We start from the raw sequence: 20,930 nt of genomic DNA, 5'->3' as shown, positions 1-20,930 counted from the left end.
TCCCATTTTTGGGATGCATTACCATTTTTGTAATTTTGCAATTTAAGAAATCGCAAAATTGCGATTTCTTAAATTGCGATTGCATTTAAGGAATCTCAAATTGAGATTCCTTAAATACAATGCATCAAACTCTAAAAATTTGCGAATTCGCAAATAAGGGGAGCAAATTACCATGAAGTTGACCTTCATGGTAATTTGCGAAAACTTTGAAAAATGCACTAAAGTGCATTTTTCAAAGTTCCATTTTACACAAACACATGCCCTTGAGGCATGTGAGTGTGCAAAATGTACTTCTAAGCAGATTTCAGGGGTGCAACAGGGTGTCCTTTGGACACCCCTGCACCCTTGAAATTGCATTCTTAATTCGCGAATTTCTAATGGCGAATTGCAAATTAAGAATGTCTTTCCATTCATTCCTATGGGCCTCTAGGCCCATAGGAATGGATAAGGAGGTATTCCTTAATTGCGATTCTCAATTAGAGAATCGCAATTAAGGAATTTTAAGAAATCGCTATTTTTATAGCTATTTCTTGATGCATTGCAGTTTGCAATTCCTTAATTGCGATTCCTTATTTTTCGCAATTAAGGAATCGCAAAATGCAATATTGATGCATGTGCCAGTTAGTGATAGCCTTTTGATGGAATTGAGAGATGAATCTGCTTGTGGTTCCCAGTGCTAGGATGGTCCGTTGGCGCAGTAGAGCATTTTCCATCGTTGCTCCTAGGCTGTGGAACTCTCTCCCTCTCGAGATTAAGGCCCAACCATCTTTGTCCCTTTTTAAAAAAGCGCTCAAAACTTGGTGCTTTATCAAGGCCTACCCACAATGAGAGCATATTTGCTATAGCTAGTTTCTTTTTGGTTAGGCGCCTTGACGCCCATTGGGCTTAGTAGCGCTATATAAATTTGTTTTCATTTCATTTCATTCAGAGGTATGTTTTTTGCGAACGGTCATGGTTGATAACTGCTCTCAAGCATGAATCAGTGTGGCTCAGGAGGAGGCCATCTGGCTTACAAGTAGGTTATTTTTCGGGGGATTTTTTAAATATGAAGGCTGTGAAAGAAAAGTCCCCAGTCATATAACGCTTATGAATCATTTAATGTTTGCAAAAAATATTTTAAGAAAAAAATCCTAGCTCACGAACGGGTTAGTAAAATAAAAAAACGCAGAGTTACTTAGAAAATAGAATAACCGAGTTTACCGCAAACATAACCTCCTCCTCCACAGGTAAAAGTGAAGAAATGCATGTTCTCAACTTCATATTAGGCTTCTACATCAAATATTGAGTCATGATAGGTTGTACCATGTTCGCTGGCACAAACCAATAGTATCTTCTCCACTGACGGTTACACAATAAGCAAAAAATAAGCAAACTGATCTGTACTGGTTTTTTTTTCTTTGTAGCACGGTCACAGGTCTTCATAGCACTTTCCTAATTCTTACCTTTGCATCTATTATGTGCAACAGTATTTAAGGCAAATGTGAATTTGATAAAACCACGCCCCATTTAATCAAAAAGTCCCCTCTCTCATGGTCTGGACAGCTGCAGTGTGGCATTCTGCATGTTGCAGGGGGGGTGAAGCATAACTACAGGCCCTCGGAATGGTAGTAAAAGTCCAAATAAAAATGTGCATTTTGAGGAGACCATGCAGAAATAATGTTCTGGGGGTAGAAAGCGCAGCACACAGCTCCTAAGAGAGCACTCTACATACTTACCTTAAAGATAAACCAGCCAATGGTAAGACCCAAAATTCCAGATATTGTGAGTCTGAATGTGCCTAAATTGGCAAACTTTTCTGGCGACTTTTTACTGATATTGCGCAGTAAATGCTGGATTGTGTCAGCATTTTTCCCAAAGTTTTTTGGGTGAGTATGAATACTTCAACAGCTCTGGGACTATCAAGTATGGATTGCACACTATGAAATAAATGGAATATTTAATCAGTGCCCTTTAGGAACCTATAACTATGCTGGGAAATGTACAATTTGGCAACATTTTTTCAATGGAAAAAGTCGAAATTGGTTGCTTCACTCAGTGTACTTCAGGGCAGTTATGACCCACCAGGTTCAAAGTTCACCCATCACACATGTTGTACACAATGTATGGAGAACCCAACACTATAAAGAGGCAAGGGGTGCCACGTGCTGCTGTAAAGATCTAAATCAACAGAATAAGTGAAATAATCAGCTCCAAAAGTCCACACTACTATAGAGAACCTTTTTTGCCCCAGTATCCTGCTAACACCAGGGAAAAGAATGCAACCCCACAGTGAGATGAATGTCACTCCTGATTCTCAATGCATGTTTCAGTAGAACTGTAACCAAAGCAGGTGAAAGGGCACATATGACGAGAACCACTTGATAGCAATCTATATACTTTGTTTATTGCAGACCCTTTGAAGTGTTTTATTAATACACTTTGGAAAAAAGCACTTTAACATTATGCCTTTTCCAGGCAGCTCTGACGAATGGCTTTTGCCCTGATGTTTCACTAGAGCCTAGAGACAGTAGCGGGCAATCCAACATTCCTCACTGATTAAGTGAATTGAGTTCAGGCCGGAACGAATCAGCGTGTCCAGCCCTTAATTCAGGCAGCATGACCACAACTGGGCAGCGGATTGCTCAGAGCGGTGGAGAGGCCGGGCACAAGCAATTGAGCACCTACAGTATTAAAGACAGGAGCGAATCTGAATATGTATGAATAGATTCTACCTGCCTATCAACACATGAAATCCCTAAGCGGGATCAGAATTACTACTGGATAAAATACATTTAAAAATTCAGGGCAGATCTGTAGGGAAGATCGGTTTGGGTGGGGATTGTGCTCTCCTGCGATTCCGCGCCCTTGCGAACCACAGAGACAGATCGTCTCAAACCTCCCTCGAGCAATATTGATGTGATGGTGAACTTAATGCACATGCATATGTGACTTTTGTATTGTATGGTCTTTTGAGCGAAGTTGATAAAAAAGAGTTTGAAAAAAATTAATTTCAGGGCAGCCTGTCCTAGTGCTTGATTTGTAAAAGGAATGCCGTGGCCAAAGCTCTGCTCTGGTGTTGCTATTAAAAATTAGTGCACCAAATCCCAAGGCTGAGTAGTGTTCAAGTCTCAGTTTTTTCCATTTTTTATGAACTAGAAATCTGTGTAATATTTCTATAAGAATGTATTTCTTAGATAAAAAGTACTTCTGACTCTGAATTCACCTCAGGCCTCTTTAATCCACTACCAAACACTCCCTACCGCTTTATGTTACCCTCGCCAGCATCATTTTTCTCTTTGTTCCGTTTTTACTTCTTTCTCTTCCTCCTTCTTTCCTGTTTGTGTGCTTTTCTCTCTCATGCTCGCAGTCAACATATGACGAGCAAAAATAAGGGCTTGTCCTCAAAAAAGAATGCTGGTGGGCACCACCAGCAACCACCGGTTCAAATTAAGAACTAGCAAGTCCAGAAGATGTTAACCATGAAGGTGGATTGGGAATCTCACCTCCTGATTCACTGTCATTTATTGTAAGTTCTTCATTCCAAAAACTGTAGGATATGGCATAAACTTAACACTTGAACAAGGGTATGTATCACTGATGTCACAGAGGTCAAGTTCAGCGTATGAAAAGCATGCAGTGCAACAAAGATTTTAATGCCTTGTTTACTAGCCCTGGGCGAATGATCTATTTTTGCAAAAGGCAATAATGTTCTACAACGGCAAACATCCTTTACATCACGGTGATTACACCGCGATGCATTTAGAACGCAGCCGTTACATCGCAAGTCGTTACATCGATTTGCGCTGGATAGCGCTATAACCTAAGGAATAGTAAGATTTACTATTCCAACACCTTCCCTACTGTACGTAGACTGGTGTTGGAATAGTAAATCTTACTATTCCTAAGTCCAGCGCCCTCCAGCGCAAGTCTTTGTAACTACTTGAGTTGTAAGAACTGCAATGTTACATACCGCGGTCATTTTGATCACATTGTAACATCACATATTCTTCTACAACACCTCTTTACACGTTTTTCTGCACCTGTGAAAAAATCTAAAATTTTTGCCAGATCACACACATTTTGTACCATCGATTCACGTATAGGAGGTAAAGAATGGTGAACATCCAGATATTACATCATTAGAAGAAATTAGTAAAAAAGTAGAATCTCTCTGGCAGGTTTTTATGTCTTTCATATGTTACCAAAATGTTTTGCCACCCTGTTTTCTACGATTATGAGTCAGTGTATTTTACATTCTCCACGAATTAATATTAAAAATAAAACTATGAAAGAATCTAAAAACACAGCATACAACTCAGTATCGAGTTTTCCTACTTCTGCTTGCCTCATGGGTGCTAAAATTCACCCTAAAATCAGACAGGTGACAAGCAGTTATTTTGTAAATAGGGGATTCTTAAAATTCTTCACTCTCTTATTGAGTTATTGAATTTTGCATTTAAAATCAATGCCAAAATATACAAGTAAAAAACATGAACAAGAATAATTTTCATGTACAGCACTGTAAAAGGGTATTTATTTATAAATAAAAAAAATGCAGGAGTCTAAAGCTTTTCCTAGAAGCATGCCACGGGTTCTGTCGGACGTCAAAGTTGCCAAATATCAAGGCAGCCTAGTTTTGATTTTATCTCATACCTTTTAGTTCTACTACCATGAACTTATTATTTTTTTACTTCAGTCTTGCAGTTTCTTTTTCGACCTGCCTTCTCCTTTCGTCACAATTTTCCTACCATTTTCTTCCTTTTCCATCCCTTTCTTTTCTGCATGTCTCTCTCGTGCTCTGTATCAGTTTGAGCAAGAAAAATAAATTGTGGTACCCAAAACTGAGTGCTGGTGAATAACAGCCGCAGGCACAAACAAGCAATGCAATTATAATATTTTGCAATAAGCGCTACCTCCTAATAAAATCTTCTATTGAATATTGGTAGCTGGACGGCCAATCAGAACTCTACATCTGCAGGCCACAACTACTGTTAAAGGCCTAAAAAGAGAGAATTCCATGGCTGCCAATGCCAACTGCCTCCTCGTGGAAGTGCCCCTGGACCAGCGGGGGAGAGAATTCATACCAGCAGGTGAATGACCCAAAGACGTTTAGTGTGGCCAAGCCTATCTGGTGATAGCCACATTTTGCTAATCGTCAGCCTGCCCTTGCCGTCCGAGCCACTACTCAACTAGGAAAGGGGACACAATGGGCTGTAATGTCACTGTCACCACCTGCCTCTCAGAGGGTATCCCTGCGTATCTATGTGTAAGAAGCCTGCCATTCCAACTATGAACCGTGCACAGCCTGGGCTAATAGGCCATCCAAGCTGTATTCATCTAGAAAAATACAAAACATGGGAACGCCACATAAAAATTAGTGCCATTGCTTGTGCACGAAATTTAAAGCTTAACTTTAACTAACTCCTGATGTAAAATCCCAGGTGCTTCCCTGGACCTTCAAATGAAGACTCGTACAGTACTATCTCTCAACACTAGGGGCCAAGCCACACACCCTGATTCGAAAGTAACATATCGCAGCGTTGTCAAGCAACCCATCAGGAGGTGTAGAAAGTGTGACAGAGGTCGTGGTTGCAATCACTGGCAGGCCTTAACCCCTCCCCTGCTGATGACGAACCGCTCCGTCATCAGCTACAGTTGGGCTGTGCTGATGACGGAGCGGTTCCGTCATGGCCCGGCCGCCGCGCCTGCGCGGCGCTGATTTCGCGCCTGCGCGGCAGTTGTATTGAGCGGGGCGGGTCATGACAGAACCGCTCCGTCACCAGCACAGCTCAACCGCGGCTGGTGACGGAGCGGTTCTGTCACCAGCATGCGGCCGCCGCGCGGCCGCCCCGCCCCTTTAGCGCTGCGGCGGAATAGCCGCCGCAGCGAAAGGGTTAATTGACGTTCATGGGACTCACCCACACCCACCTTCTATCAGAGAAGTCAAAATAGTGCTGAATGGTTCTGCTAGATATCCAAATAAAAAAGTTCAAGTATCAGCATTAGTTTCCTGAAATAATTCACATTTCAATTGATTAGTTGTTTTAATGTAGTTTGAGACATAATATCTATATATTATGTGTGACATTTCTTATGCGAGTAAATTTTACAATGCAGAGCTTTTTATTTATCCTCAATCTCCTCTAGACACAAGCACCATTCGGCGCAGAAAACATATTCTTGGGGGCAGATTTATGTTAACTGGCGCATCCCGAGGGATGCGCCAGTTAACGTGGGCCACAGTGCACCACAGCGACGCCACCCATGGTGCGCCGCATTTATAATGTGGCGCACCATGGTGCAAAAACGGCACAGATGTGTGACGCATCTGTGCCGGAAATGTGGCGCATTGCTGGAGTTGCGTCACAAGCGCGACGCAGCTCCAGCAAGGCTCGGGGGTGCCGCATCTACACAATGCTGCATCAAGGCCTACGCCTGCTTAAAGCAGGCGCAGGGTTTTGACGCAGCATTGGCCTGAAAGTGACTGAGTGAAATCTCATAGATTTCACTCAGCCACTTTCAGGAGGTGTTCCTGTGCAGGAACGCCCCCCCCCCCTGCACAGGAATGCCTCCTTATGGCGCAGGGCTTTACAACGTGATGCATCTCCTAGATGCGTCACGTTGTAAATAGGGCGCATTGTTTGCGCCGCAGTTGCGTCAAATAAAGTGACGCAATTGCGGCGCAAGGGCATCATAAATCTGCCCCTTGGTGTCTGGCATGGTTGTAAGTGGCACAATCAAATATTTCACTGTATACCACTGTCATCTGTATGCTCTTCCAATCAAGTACGCATGCACTGGCTGCACTTAATCGGTCAAGGCAAAAGCGCTAGGTTTGATAGCTCGATAAAAAGGCCAAATAACAATAACTGTCAGGAACACACCTTCTGTCTTCTTCCAGTACACTTTAACTTGCAGCTGATTATCTTGGTAAAAAGGGGCTCCGATTTCAAGGAGCCCCGATGTACGCCGTCTTGATGGCAGTAGAAGGGCTTCTGTCACTTTTTTCTTAGCTTTACCTCCTGTAGGGGCTGGATCTTCTGTAACATAATTTAAATATATGTAACATGGTGAATTGGATATTACTCATGAAGTATGGGTTATAACTAAGATGGCATCCTCTGTACCACCCTCCATCCTACTGTATAAAACATCTGGACCTTGCAAATTCTGCTATAATCACACATTTGTAGGTAGTAACTCAAAATTTTCTACTGACAGTGATAGCTAACTTGTTATGTTTCTATGTCTTATGGGCTCTTTAGTATGGTTGAATAAGCACATAAAAAATCAAGATGAAGCATCTAGAAAGCACAGCTATTTTCTTTCTCTAGTCTTATTCTCTCAAAAACTCCTGATCGTGCCCTGGATGAACAATCTATTAACAGCTTTGTTAGCAATAGGGAGAAGCTAATATGAATGCAAACTTGTAAATACATTGATGACAAAAGTGCAAAATCCAAAGTACATATCTTCATGGACTTTTAAAACATGGAACACACGAGCAATGAAACATATTTATATTGTATTATAGGCTGAAAAAAGTTGACAAAAAGGCTAGAAAAGAGTTATTAAACAAAAAGAGTTCAACCATTAGTTCAACAGGAGAAACAAATTCTGGTCCGAGTTGATGCTCTATGTATGTAGGCCAATGCTCCCCTCATTTGTATTTCATAAGTGGTTAGGAACCCATAAGGATGGCCGCCTCTGAGAAAGTTCCATCTGTGAGGGCTACATTTTTAGGCCAACCCGAGGAAATCTACAATATCTACTATTTACCCTTCGATGAGCATTCTTTCCAACAAATTTTCCATTAGGGAACAAGATGTAGTGAGCACTGCTATCATGGTAGCAAAGACATTTCCAAAAGCTTTACTAGTAATTTCACTATCAGCGATATTTAGAAGTTTGATATATAGACACCCTTTACTCCAAAATATTTTGATTTGCAGTGCAATAAAGAAGCCAAATAATTAGGGTATCAATAGGTAGTAACAAAAATGCAAGTCATCAGTTAAAGTGTGCATAATAAAGAGCTATATTTCCCACTGCACTTAAACTTGTCTAATTCAACATGTGCCAAGTCGTCATTGTAAGAAATGTGATTCTAAATCTAAAGAATTTTGAAAATTCACACACAAACAAATGACAAAAGTGCAAAATATATAAAATTAAAGTTAATCTACATTGTATGGAACTGCATTCGACTTTACTTTGACATGACTATGAATAACCCTAAACTGGAAACATTTGATAAAGTATGAATGGTCAAAGAAAAAATAAACTCGAAACTGTTGAAATATGTTATGGCTCTAGCAAACCTAAATAAGGGCAGTTGCGTTTTCTTGGTCTGCACAACACAAAGGTGGAAAAAAAGACATGATTAATGCACAAATTGTATAAAAGAAAGTATTCAAGTGAGTAGTGCCATACTACTACACAGTGTGTAGGTGAAGCAGTTTGTATTCTGTAAAGGAGAGAGTTCATAAACACTACACTTAGATTTTTACGATATTCTGCATCTTATCACTTTTTTTACGTAGTAGTTCCTAGCTCAGGGACACACCAGTTGGTGTAACCAGGCACTTTATAAATAACGTATTACTATTATTATAAATTCCCAAAATGAATAAATGGATGAACTATGGCACAAACCTACCGATTAGTCAAGTCAAGTCAAAGACAATGTTTATTTAGACTGTGGTCTTTAAACAGTAGCAAAGCTCGTTACTCTTATAAAAAACTGCACAAATTATGCATTTCGGAACACCAAGGAGCTTAATACACTATCCACAATTAAATAAAAACCAATTATCGGATAAAAACAAACCCCCTCCTTATACAGTTTATATCTATCTTGATTCGGCTTTAAAACCCAATTAATTCATGTGTTGAAAATCCACAAAACCTGACATAAAACTCCCAAAAACACATTGTAAAACTCTTAAAAACTAGCAGGCCACTCTAGGAAAGCTTTTAATTGCCTTCATGTAATTACCCAATGCAATTGAACACATTCCCCTTTATTAGTATTTTGTCCCTTTCTCTTATTCACTTCTCTCTCCTTTTTTGGAGGTTTCAACTTCAGAAGGGTTGTTTTTAGATTTGGTACTTCCACCCTATTCTTTTTACTTTCCTTTCTACCTACTTTTTCTTAACTCTTTCTATATATCTTTCTTTTTAAGAGACCTCTCAGCCTTAATTGACTGTATCTCCAATTGCCTTATCTTCTTTTTATCAACATTGTGCATTTGGATACATATACACTGTGTGTTGGTTCTTTTACTTCTATACCCCCATCTTTTTCTGTCGACTGAGGGTCTAGGACAGGTCTCAGCATGGAAGGCATTTGCCCACTAATTCCTTGCAATTCCTCCTCTATCTATTGTAAATGAGCCTTTTGTGATTTCAACACCCCATTATTTAGCAATGTAACCTCAAGTATCCCCTGCAGTGTTTTTTGAAGCATCAAAAGTAGGTCCATCATTGAGGAAGAGGGAGTTGCAGAAATGTCAAAGACATATGAACTGTTCCTCTCTGAGTTATCTTTTCCCTCAGTTCTCAAGGTGTGCTGGTGCGTTTGGATTATATTTGTAAGTGGCTATAGCGCCTTTGGCACCGATACATCACCCTGGTTGGGTCTCGGGTCTACGCTGTCAGTTTTCGCTTGGCCAGATACTTCCAGACCCTCCAATTCCTGCCCCTGTGATGAGAACATCTTGGGTGATGAAGAGGTCCTATTATTATTTCATTTTGGCTGAATAGTGATTGGTTCCTCAATTGCGATACCTCCAGTGATTCTTCACTGGACTCTATTAGAACATTTTCGTTCCCCTGCTCTTCTTCGCCTACCATGGGTTTGGTAGCAGGAACTATTTTTTTATAGTGCTTCCCTACAAAGTCCTTTATTAATTTGGAGGGTGATAAACTTCCTTTATTATTTTGCATTGCTCCTTTTGTGGTTTTGGAGCCTTTTTTGTTTTTCCTCCTTTGGGCCGCTTCTTTTATCCCTTCTTTGGGGCTTTCCAGGCTCTCCAGGCTTTCTTCTAAAGTTCTACTCTCCATAGAGGGTTCTCCTCCCACAGGGCTTTGCTCTATGGCCTCCTTGCGATTTTTGTTTCCTTTTTGGAGCCATTAGCCTTTTAATAGGGAATATATCTGGGTTTGAGTAATCCGCTTGTTCTCAGGTCGGGTCTGATTTAAAGCCCCTTATCCAACGTTAAACAAAGTTACTTTCCTTTTGAAAATGTAAAACACTACCACCATCCACACACTTACCTCTGCTGTGCCTTTAGCCCACCTCGCCCGCCACACCAACCACTATGCGCTTCTTCCTGGGTCTTTCGCCGGGTTCTCCTCTCTCTTTCAGCTCCCCTTGGTTCTCAGAGCAGTTTGCCCCTCCTGTTCCTGCTCCTACTACTGCTCCTGTTTTTACCCTCCTGTGTTTTTTCTGCAAGCAGGGGGTTACCGGCGGAAGCGGTTTTGGAAACAGGCAGGAATCAGAGAGCATTGTGCGCTAGGTGCCTCCGGGAGATTACCAGCAAGCCCCCTATGGCGCTTCAGGGATCCTGAGTGCCTGTCAGATCCCCAACCATGCGCGTTCTATAGTTAAATGCAGCGCTGTATAATTTGCGGTAAAATTCGCCGATTTTCGTCCGTATTCCTTGGCCTGTATCCACGCTTCTCGCCCCGAGGCTCCATGGGGCGGGGCTTCATTGGACGTCGTCGTGCTCTCAGCGTGGATGTATGTCGTTACAACGCATGCTTTTTCCACGCATGCCTTTACAACGCAGGTTTTACAACGCAAGTTGTTACAACGACTTGCGTTGGGGGGCGCTGGATAGTGAATAGTTTAATTTACTATTCCAACTCCAGTCCCCGTGGATAGTAGGGAAGGTTTTGGATTGTAAATTAAACTATTCCCTATCCTAGAGCGCCCTCCAGCGCAAGTCGTTGTAACCACTTACGTTGTAATTCCTGCGTTGTAAAGGTACTGCGAGGAAAAAGTTTCGTTGTGAAGGATGTTTCCCTCCCGGCGTTCTCGGCGTTTCGTCAGCGGGGGGCAGCAACAGCAGAGAGTCACTACCGATTAGATCCTAATATTGATCTTTCATTGGTCAGGTCAGATTAAAGGCTTAAAAATCAGGTAAATGGATGGGAAGAATCCTCTTATAAGGTTTTAGGGCAACTAATGGCTCACAACATTGCTTTATATTAGAAACCAATACTTCACAACATGCAATACCCATCATTCAAAGATTTATTTTTTCGCTTCATATGAAAAAAATTATTGACAATATAACAAATGAAAATGGAAGCCTAGATGTTCTCACTAAGAAGGCTGACCAATTATCCTCCAGGTAAAAGAACAAGCGGAGGCAGCACTTATTGATGAGCAGAAAGTAATAATGTGAAGTTTCGTGTATAGTTGGGTCATACCTTAGAAAGCGGACTACTGCCAACTACTAACAGAACTATCGGAATGTATGTCTGCAATGTTTCCTTTCTGTCTGACATCTGAGTCCCAACTAGAGCGAGTCCCACCTGATTTGACAGGCTACTTTTGACCTTTCCCCAATTATTGTATTTTCCCCAGGGCCTTCAGATCCATTGACATCATGGTCAGTTTGTTTATAATTAACACAAGAGTCTAATTGGCAAATAGCTCTGGTCAATGAGAATAAAGGTATGATGAATCATCATTCCATTACTACATTCATAGGGGAGAACATAGCATCTAGGAAAATACTATAAAAATCTCTGCGTTCTAGGCACATAACATGAGTGAGGAAATCAGACCTTAGAAGCACAAAAAGGCTCTAATAAGCCAATCTGCATGGGACACACCAACCAGGAAAGACTTTTCTGCACCAGCGAACATTGGTATTACACATATCTCTGAAGGAGCCAGTGATTTCAACTGGTAATACATTTATGTTGGGAATGGGGCTCCTGGTTGGCTTGGGTCATTCTTTGTACAAATAAAAGAACCAGTGCTCATGTGTATAGCTCAAAGCCCAAGGTTGAACATGTGCGAGCAACAGTGCTTCTATTTCTGTGTTCCATGTGAACTACTTTAGGGTGATCAATCAAATATATGGCACCTGGGGTGCAGGGTCTTTCTGAAGGGGCTTCTGCACCCTCCATGTATATGAGGTAGGAGTTATGAGGGGCTTCAGCACAATTCTCCTCCAGGAGGGTGGAGTCAGAAGATGTAGTCTACCTGTAGTGGATGTAGCCTCCAAACGATGAAAGCTGGAGGGTTCACATGGCATCCCCCACATTGGGTTCCATAGCAAGCATGAGTTCCCCTACAAGGGAGTGAGATTGGTGTTGGCTTCATGTGAGTAGTGGGCATATTTTTGTAGCAGGAGGCGGGATTTCGAAGAAGATCAACAAAAGTAGCTTGCCTTTCCTTAAAAAGGCATTAAGTGCCACTTTCAACTCAGGAAAATTGAGAGTGTTGTTTTCGGCTTGTGCTCCTATAAAGGGACACGGACACGGAAAAATTGAGGAAAATGAAATGAAATGTCAGTGGAAATTTCTGTTTTTTGAATGTTTCTTACAGAAAAGGTTTTTTATTGATATGTCCTCGATGTACCATGTAACTTTTAATTCTAATTTCATCTCCTAATTCTTGTCAGAGCGATGTGGGGTCCCACATGATTCCTCCATGCCTTCACTGTTTATCTGATTAATCAAAACTTTACTCTCCTTTGCCAGTGCTGGTTTCCATTTAGATTCTTTAAGCAAACTTGCTGTCATGTCAATGGATCTGAAGATAACTTGTCAGCACAACTTCTCAACTGTATCAGAGTGTTTAGAAGAAAAGGTGTCCTGAATAAGTCATAATGGCATCAAATTGAGAGCTGCTAAAACGGAAGTTCTAGTGCTGTTCCGCGTCAAGATCTACACGCAATCGACTTTCAGCCCCACCAACTCTTCCTGTCATCCCCACCTAACATGCCAAAAAGCAATGTTGTCTAAAATGCAGAAACAGATTTGACGCTTACACTGGATCAGCAGTTTAACATCAGCTTTAAATGAGTATTTCCATATGTAAAGCTAACAATGTCAACTTCGACTCCACCAGGGTCTTATCTGGGGTTTTTAATTAATATCAAATAGCCAATCTCCAGTGTGCTCAAAAAGCTGCAACCCACAAAATTGTAAAGATCAAAAACGAAGAAAACATTTCCCAGTTATAAATAAATTATCATTACATTTTTATGCGTGGTATTTATTTAAATGTCTTCCTGGCACCATGCCATATCTTAGGGAAAAGATTCAAGTGCACAGCCTACATTGAGCGGCTGATATCTACTGACCACGCCTTCTACTGAACCCCATGTCCAAATATCAATGAAACAGCAATCTGTTTTGGAAGAAAGAGTAAGGCATATGCTCCCTCCCAAAAGTGAGAATGTTTCCAAATCTTCTCTGCTTTCTTAGAGTGCCAATAACATTGATGTGCAATGACTGGCACAGTTTTCCGCACTCTCGCCTACCACACTAGCTTTATATCTCCTATCACACTTGGGTTTCTATGGACAAGTCAATGTGCAGTGTGCAACGTAAAAAAATAGCCTGCATCTTTCATTTTGACGAGCCTTCTTTCAAAATTAATGACATAATTTATTCATCTGTTCCTAACTCTTGTTCCTGAAGCCTAGCCTGTTCTTGTTCAAAAGAAGCAAAACCCTCAAAGACATTTTTGGTTTTCATCACTACTCACATGAAGAAATAAATGTGCGTAAACTATTGTACGACAGGTATTTAGAATGTATGGGCATACCAAAAAGATGGCCCTGACACTTTGCTGAGCATGTACCACCAGACAGGTGCACATCAAAAGGCATGCCATTGAGTCTAAAAATGGGACAAAAGCATCCAGCACAAACAAGACAAAAAATAACTATGAATCCTATGGACAAGAAAAATTGATGTTGTTTTTGCACATGCACACATTTGGTGGGTTCCAACAAACTGCATGTTTGTGATTTCCATTACTGTCCCCCCCCCCAAAAAAAAACCTCTAGTGAACATGTTTAGACTTTTTCATGTTACGAAGGAGGACTGTCACTAATGAGAACATAAGAATGCCAAAACAATATTTCCCTAGAGAGGGATGTGGAATGCTTGGGCAGTGTTAACTGAGCACCCATTAAGACACAGGATTTGTCATTGGCTAAAATGTAAACAAACTCTCTGTGAAATTAGATGTGTGCTGTTTCCAAAAGTACTTAGACATAACAAAATAAAGGAATGATAATCAGTTTATACATCAAATAACCAAACACAGAATGCCAAGGGCTGTATCGAGATGTTCAGCATCATTCCATATCTACGCATGGATGTTGCACAAGCTGGCACACACATTCAAGGAAGAAACTGGACAGTCTGCAATGTGTGTCTCCACTTGCTAACTCCAAAAGAGACCCCATTCTCCAAGCACCACAACATGGAACTACAGAGTGGTGGGTTACCTGTTCCTTTTGGTTTCTGTGCAGGTCCTATTGTGACCTATGCCCGTTCTTGTGGGTTCTATCACACCGCCTCAGTGATCGATGAGGGTGGGAGAGGAAGATGCACACAAATACATAGGGGCGGGTGAGTCACTGATCAGTTTCCATGCTACCTTGGACACAGGGAGAGCAAGTGCTGCAGGTAGTGCAGTTTACTCTTTTAAGGAGTTTTTTTATTTATTGAGTATTAAGCATGTGAAAGGGAACAAACAGCATTGTAGAGCAAAAGAGAAAAAGATGTGCACAATGTAATGACAGCAGAAGCCAGTGCTCTCTCTCCTCCCCTCCCCCAATAAGAAGAGAAAAAGAGACAAGATTTGTCTCTGCTATATTCGTAGGAGATGAATTGGTGTAGGTACTTACTGCTTGTGGGTGCTTGGGTGGAGGTGAAATACAGCGAAACCTTAGCGCTTTTCAGGCGTACTTGGCCCCAATATGTTATTGCCTGCAGTTCTACCATGTAGTTGCTGTTAGGTTGGAGACCCTCAAGGACCACATAATTGTGTGACTGCAAATGTGAAGAGAGGATAAGAAAGATAACATTATTAAGTTGCTTAAACACTGGCATTTACAGAAAACACATAGCTTTCTTACATTTTCTAGTTTTTCTTTACCACAAGGCTTAACCTCTCCATATATAGCTTCTATAACCAGAAGTAATGTGCCCAATTGGTGAAGAAATGTCCAACATTTAAAACGCTGGCCCTACAAAATTGCCAGGGCTGCTTTGGGTTTTCATCTTCATGGAATGGAAGTTATTCCAGCCTTTTGCTGGAGTAAGTCTGCAGGGGAGGAAAGGGCCAGAGAGGAATTTGCAAATGCCAGAAAACTCATAGGCTTGTGTACGTTTACAAACTTTCAGGGCAAACCTTGCCTCAAAGATCCAACTCCCAAACGCTTGCATGAAGCATATTACTGAGCAATCAATCACAATGGTGCCTGTTAGCAAAGGCAACACAAAACAGTACGCATACAGTTAGTACAAATAGAAAGGACTATCACCCACATGCATCATTGTTACATTTTGCGATTTCTTAATTGCGAAAATTAAGGAATCGCAATTAAGAAATCACAAAATGCTATGCATTAGGAAATCGCAATATTTTTTGCGATTCCTTAATTTTCTTTAATTGCAATTCACAATTTGCGAATCGCAATTAAGGAATCCCTTCCCATTGATTCCTATGGGCCTAGAGGCCCGTAGGAATGAATGGGAAGCCATTCTCATTTTGCGATTCGCAATTAAGGAATCGCAAAATGAGAATGCTAGTTCAAGGGTGCAGGGGGGGTCCCAAGGACCCCCCCCTGCACCCCTGAAATTTAACTTTAAGAACATTTTTCACACACACATGCCCCAAGAGCATGTGTGTGTAAAATGAAACTTTCAAAAATGCTCTTTTGTGCATTTTTGAAAGTTTTAGAAAATTACCATGAAGTTCAACTTCATCGTAATTTACCTCTACAAATTTGCGAATTCGCAAAAAAAAAATATTCATGCATTGCATTTGAGAAATCACAAATTGCGATTTCTTAAATGCAATCGATAATTGCGATTCCTTAAATTGCGAAAAAATAAAGAAACATGATGCATCCCAAAAAAGGAAATTGCATTCGCAAACGGCCGAATTTTGCGATTCGCACCATTTGCGAATGCAATTTACCTTGATGCATGTGGGCTATAGCCCTCCTTGCAGTTTAACTTCTATGAAGTTGGATGTTTCGGCGAAGATTCACCAGTGCATGCAAGAGCATGTAAAGAAGTACTCCTGTAGTCCGACTTCCAATACTCATGAATGCTGTTGTGACTCATCCCCACTGGTCACCAGCTTTTACGACAGTAGAGGTCCAAGTTGTGCTCCTGTCTTTTTGGAGAGTGGTTGAAAAGACAGATACACATATACTTATAGGTTCATATTTGCCAAACCTCACCACATTAAGGGAACATCGCAGAATAAAAAAGAAATATTTAGGCATTATGCAAAACGAGTGTCCTTCTAAATAACCAGATTCAATGGTTTTGACTGAAGAACCTCTTCAATCCGCCTTCAGGGATAAACTGGTCCCAAATTGAAGCAAACCTCTGAATAAATACATTAACTGTGTACTTAGAAGCCCAGTTCAACAGTAAGAAACAGTCTCCTGGCACTGATAACACGTTTCTTGTCACCGATTCATTGGCACTTACCCTATCAACATGGGAATTATTACACCCACTGTGATTCAAACCTATGGCCACACGGTTACAGAAACTGCCATTTAGTGGATGTATAAGCCCATTAAATCACCTGACCTGCTGTATCACAATGGTCTCAATGAAAGACAATACCTTTCACTTCCATTCACCTGACTACCTTGATTTGCCTTGATGTGGGTGGAACTTTGAACATAACATTCATTTACACTCCTGAGATGTATTCTAATGGTTCTTGTGAGAATAAATGGTGCGCCTGTCTTCACAGAATTGCATAGCAGCCTAAATGGGTATAATCGTTTAAAGGAAAACAGTCATTAGCTCTTATTTTAACCTCACAAATGGTTTTAACTACCAGCTTTAAATCCCTAAAAACTGTAGTACTGCATATGGGTCTCATTGTGTCTGAAAATGAAAGATCATCACGTCAGTTGGTGCTGCAGGGATCTGAACCTTACGAATTACAGTTTACGGAGACACCCAGGTGCTACCAGCCTCAGGCACCAGAGGCACTCTGCTAACAGACAAGCAGTCAACTTTCACCTGCTACCTCTGAAGCTTCACACAGAAGCCCATTCATCCACCCAGTTTTCAGTCCGTTCACTTTTCTTACCCCACCAGTTGTCTTCCTTCTCTTCTTTTTCGCAGGGATGACAGCTTTGCTATTGACCGTCCAGCTCCAAAAGACTTTATAGTGGTGAACAGGAATGTCCGGCTCCTCAGGGAGATCCCAAACTATGCGCATGGAAAGACTGCCATCATCGTTCGTCGTGGAGTTGGCAATTCTAAGGTTCGTGGGAGCTGGTGGCGCTGATGGATCTGGACAATGAAAAGAATAGGGCATGTTAAACAGAGAAGAAAGACTAAATATTATCTGTGGTTCACTGTGGGATGTCAATGGAACACTGTGTGGGTGTCAATCAATCACTGCTCGTGGCACATATGCAATACTATCGCTCACCCGGTGACACTGGGGTAACAGGGATGTTGTTCAATGAAGAATGTTAACATTGAGGCTTTACTTCATGCTGTGCAGCTGTCCAGAGGGCAGGATACACAAGCATACAAATGCTTTACAGATGGGCCAGCAGAGGCGTAATGCTCTTCATGTGGATACCTTACAGAATGCTGTCCGTAAGGCTCATGATCAGTTTCAAAGAGCTGGCGCCTTCAGTCAGCTTCACAACATACATGTTTCCAATAAGAAACCAGACCCCTGCTTACCATTCTTCCAAGTGCCAAAGTTTTTTTAACCCGCTTTCCTCAGGCAATAGCATAACTGCCACTGCTCCACTATGCCCTTGAACTTTGCCAGGCCTGATGTTATCCTTCTGCAGTAGTTCAGCCGCACTCTTAACAGCAGCGCATCTGTTAACAGCCTGCAGAAGAATTTGGTACAACCCTTCAGACTTGCATTGATAGGTAGAACCTTCCTTTTGTGCTGCACTAGATCTGTGGCATATTAAAACCTTTCCATAGGGAAGAAAGGAATGAGCTTCGAGCCACCAGCTCTGATATCTACTGGCAGATGTCTGCTCATTACAGGTGATGACTTACGGAAAGAAATGTATTGCTTCTGTGTTTTTTGTTTGTTCTTGTTATATTTTCAACATTTTCAAATGGGCAGACAAATTAGTCAATATTTATGGTGTCTTTAAAATCACATCAATAGAAAGGAAGGTTAACTCAATTTGAATGCCTGATGTAAAGATGCCCCATTTTATGGGCCATCCATTCCACCCAACTTGACAACTGCAGTTATTTTGACAACATAGAACCAATGACCAATAAGGCATTAAAAAAAAAACTAGGCAAATATTTCTGGTTACAATTGTATTTACTGGTTATACTGGTTATATAACTGGTTATATAGTGCTTTCTATGAGACGCAGACATTTTAACAAAGAAAATTTGGACCATCAATTACCTTTGTTAAAAAAATAATTCAAATATTATTTTTGCTGCTTACGCAGTAAGAAACACAGCAAACTGGTTTTGCATGAAACTTTGGCCCATCTTTCTCATTCGAAAAGCGGATACATGTATTTGCTCTTTTCTTTGTAAAGCTTACAGTGAAAATCAGTTTGCCCCACTGTTTCTCTGATAGGAAACTTTATGCTATATGGTACGGCCCAAGATGTGTGCTCCAATCTGTCGAAATCTTTGTTATTCAAACAGCAAATATGGTTCACAATGGATTTTTTTGCATCAGTTTGAAAACTTTATGAATTTTCCATACTTGTGCCCTGCTAGATTGAATAATTTGGTGCACAAACTGGCCAAACCTGTTACGGTATGGTATCAGAAGAATTTGTACTAAATATTGTGCTGCAAGAATATCGCAGCAAAAATATCAATTTTGTGCTACAAGAATATCGCAGAAAAAATATTAACAGCCAAAACCTCCTTAGGCTAAGTATATATAGATATATATCTGCTTACTCTACTTATCTCCACATATATTTTCAAGGTTAATACATGTGGAAATCAGAATAGTAAATCTACCATTACCAACATACTTAGCAATTATATCGTACACCTATTTTGGAGTTGTACAGCGATATTTAGTCAGTCGTAGCCGGTGTCGGGTCAAATTGAAGAGGTGGGGACAAAACAAAAAAGAAATATTTTTTAAAAAGTACCTGAATCCAACCACATCACGGCTTTTCTAGCTCCACTGCAGACACAGGCTCCCAGACTGCCCCCGGCCAATCTGGACGCTGCTCTCACAGCATGAAAGCAGTGTCGGGATCGGCCTGAGCGCCCTCGATTTGCGTTCTCAGGGAGACTGGGAGCCTGTGCCTGCTGTCTCCAACCCGGATACACAGCTCGGGTTGGAGACAGCTTCAGTGCGCATGACGGTTTGGCTGGCCTGAGGAGAGCGGCCAAACCATCATGCGCACTGATAACAGTACCCATCAATGCCTGTCATCCCTGGCCCCGCCCCAAGAATGCACTGTAGGAGAAAAATTAAACGATAATTAACATGGTTTATTATCATTTTACCTTTCAAGTTTTGTAGCGGTTGTTGCTGGCGGTGTGTTTTAGTACATGATATTCTGAGATACAACCAACATTACAAGGAAGTACAGTGCAACAACAACGGAAGTCCAAATTTCTAGCTAGTCCAGGTTGCTACTGTGTGAAACTCCCTGAAAACTCTTGCAGCACGTTTTCAGCACGCACGTGCAGTTGTTTATGTGACCGAGGGCTGTGCTCATTACCAGACTACAACAGTAAAATGCATCTCCCCCTCGCCAAGAACAGGGGATTTATAATTAGAATTATAAAGTAAAGCGAGCTGGGGTTCAAAGTCCCGTTACAGTGTCTGGCATCTGTTTCCCCACGTTCGAGTCCATGCGGATCCCATTCATTTTGCTGCCACTGGCGCTCACCATCACGCATCGAGCTCGCGCCGTGATTGATGAGCAGTTTAACTTCAAAGCCCAAAATGGCGAAATGTGGCAGGTTCTCGTTTACAAACGAGCCGAGTGGCTGTGAGACTAACACCTTCATCTTGAGGCCTGCGTCTCAGCGCGCCAATTACGGCGAGGCCAGATTTCACTTTCAATTTCACTAATGATGGGCACGCGGTTCTCTAGGTGGAAATATGAAAGTACGCGAACAAAAATGTTTTATTGATAACGAACAGTACAATTTCAAAAACAGTTTGAAATGTTATGAAATAATGTCTACGCAGAAAAAAATGCATAGTAATGAATATGCAATTTTAAAAAACATTTCGCGGCAAGGGGACAGCTGCCAGAAAGGAGCGGAATTCTTGTCCACCCCCAGCCTGGTGCCAACCCCGCCTTATCTAGAAGGCAGATGACGGCCATTTTCCTGACAGCAGAGTGACAGACCATCACCTGTCCAGCAACCAACAGAGCCAGGTTCCCGAAGGCCATCCCTTATTAGGACCGGCTTTTCGACACCATGTCACCAGCTTTTTTTCCCCGTCGGTGGCCACTATGGAAGCAGAAATGTCCCCCATGTGATGTTTTATTTTCCAAAGGATGACTTTAAAAAAATCGTGCAGGCTGTTCTACCACGCTTCTCTCCTTTTTTTTTTAACCAAAGCAGCTCTTGCCATTTGGCCACTTGGGCAAATAAACCTACTGATCTCGCGGTTAAATCTACATTTCTGGGGTGGGCTCCAGCTTGTCAAGGAGAGACGCACAGTGCCTCTGCCGCCCAGACCTCTGTCAACTGCCTCATCAACACTCTATTATGCC

The 20,930-nt window shown here is 41.5% G+C and overlaps 1 protein-coding gene across 1 annotated transcript in view; it reads right to left on the bottom strand.

Annotated features, from left to right (window-relative positions):
* Positions 1-20,930, bottom strand: part of ANOS1 (anosmin 1) — a 479,614-nt gene that overhangs the window by 78,424 nt on the left and 380,260 nt on the right. The window contains exons 7-9 of the mRNA XM_086934322.1: positions 17,309-17,514; positions 14,868-15,012; positions 6,864-7,019 (exon numbers count right to left, since the gene is read on the bottom strand). Coding sequence (XP_086790448.1) covers positions 6,864-7,019; positions 14,868-15,012; positions 17,309-17,514 — 507 coding nt within the window. The remainder of the gene's footprint in view (positions 1-6,863; positions 7,020-14,867; positions 15,013-17,308; positions 17,515-20,930) is intronic.

The sequence above is a fragment of the Lissotriton vulgaris genome, chromosome 8 (genome assembly GCF_964263255.1).
Source record: "Lissotriton vulgaris chromosome 8, aLisVul1.2, whole genome shotgun sequence".
Lineage (NCBI taxonomy): Eukaryota > Metazoa > Chordata > Amphibia > Caudata > Salamandridae > Lissotriton > Lissotriton vulgaris.
This window is presented reverse-complemented; position numbering and strand designations above follow the sequence as displayed.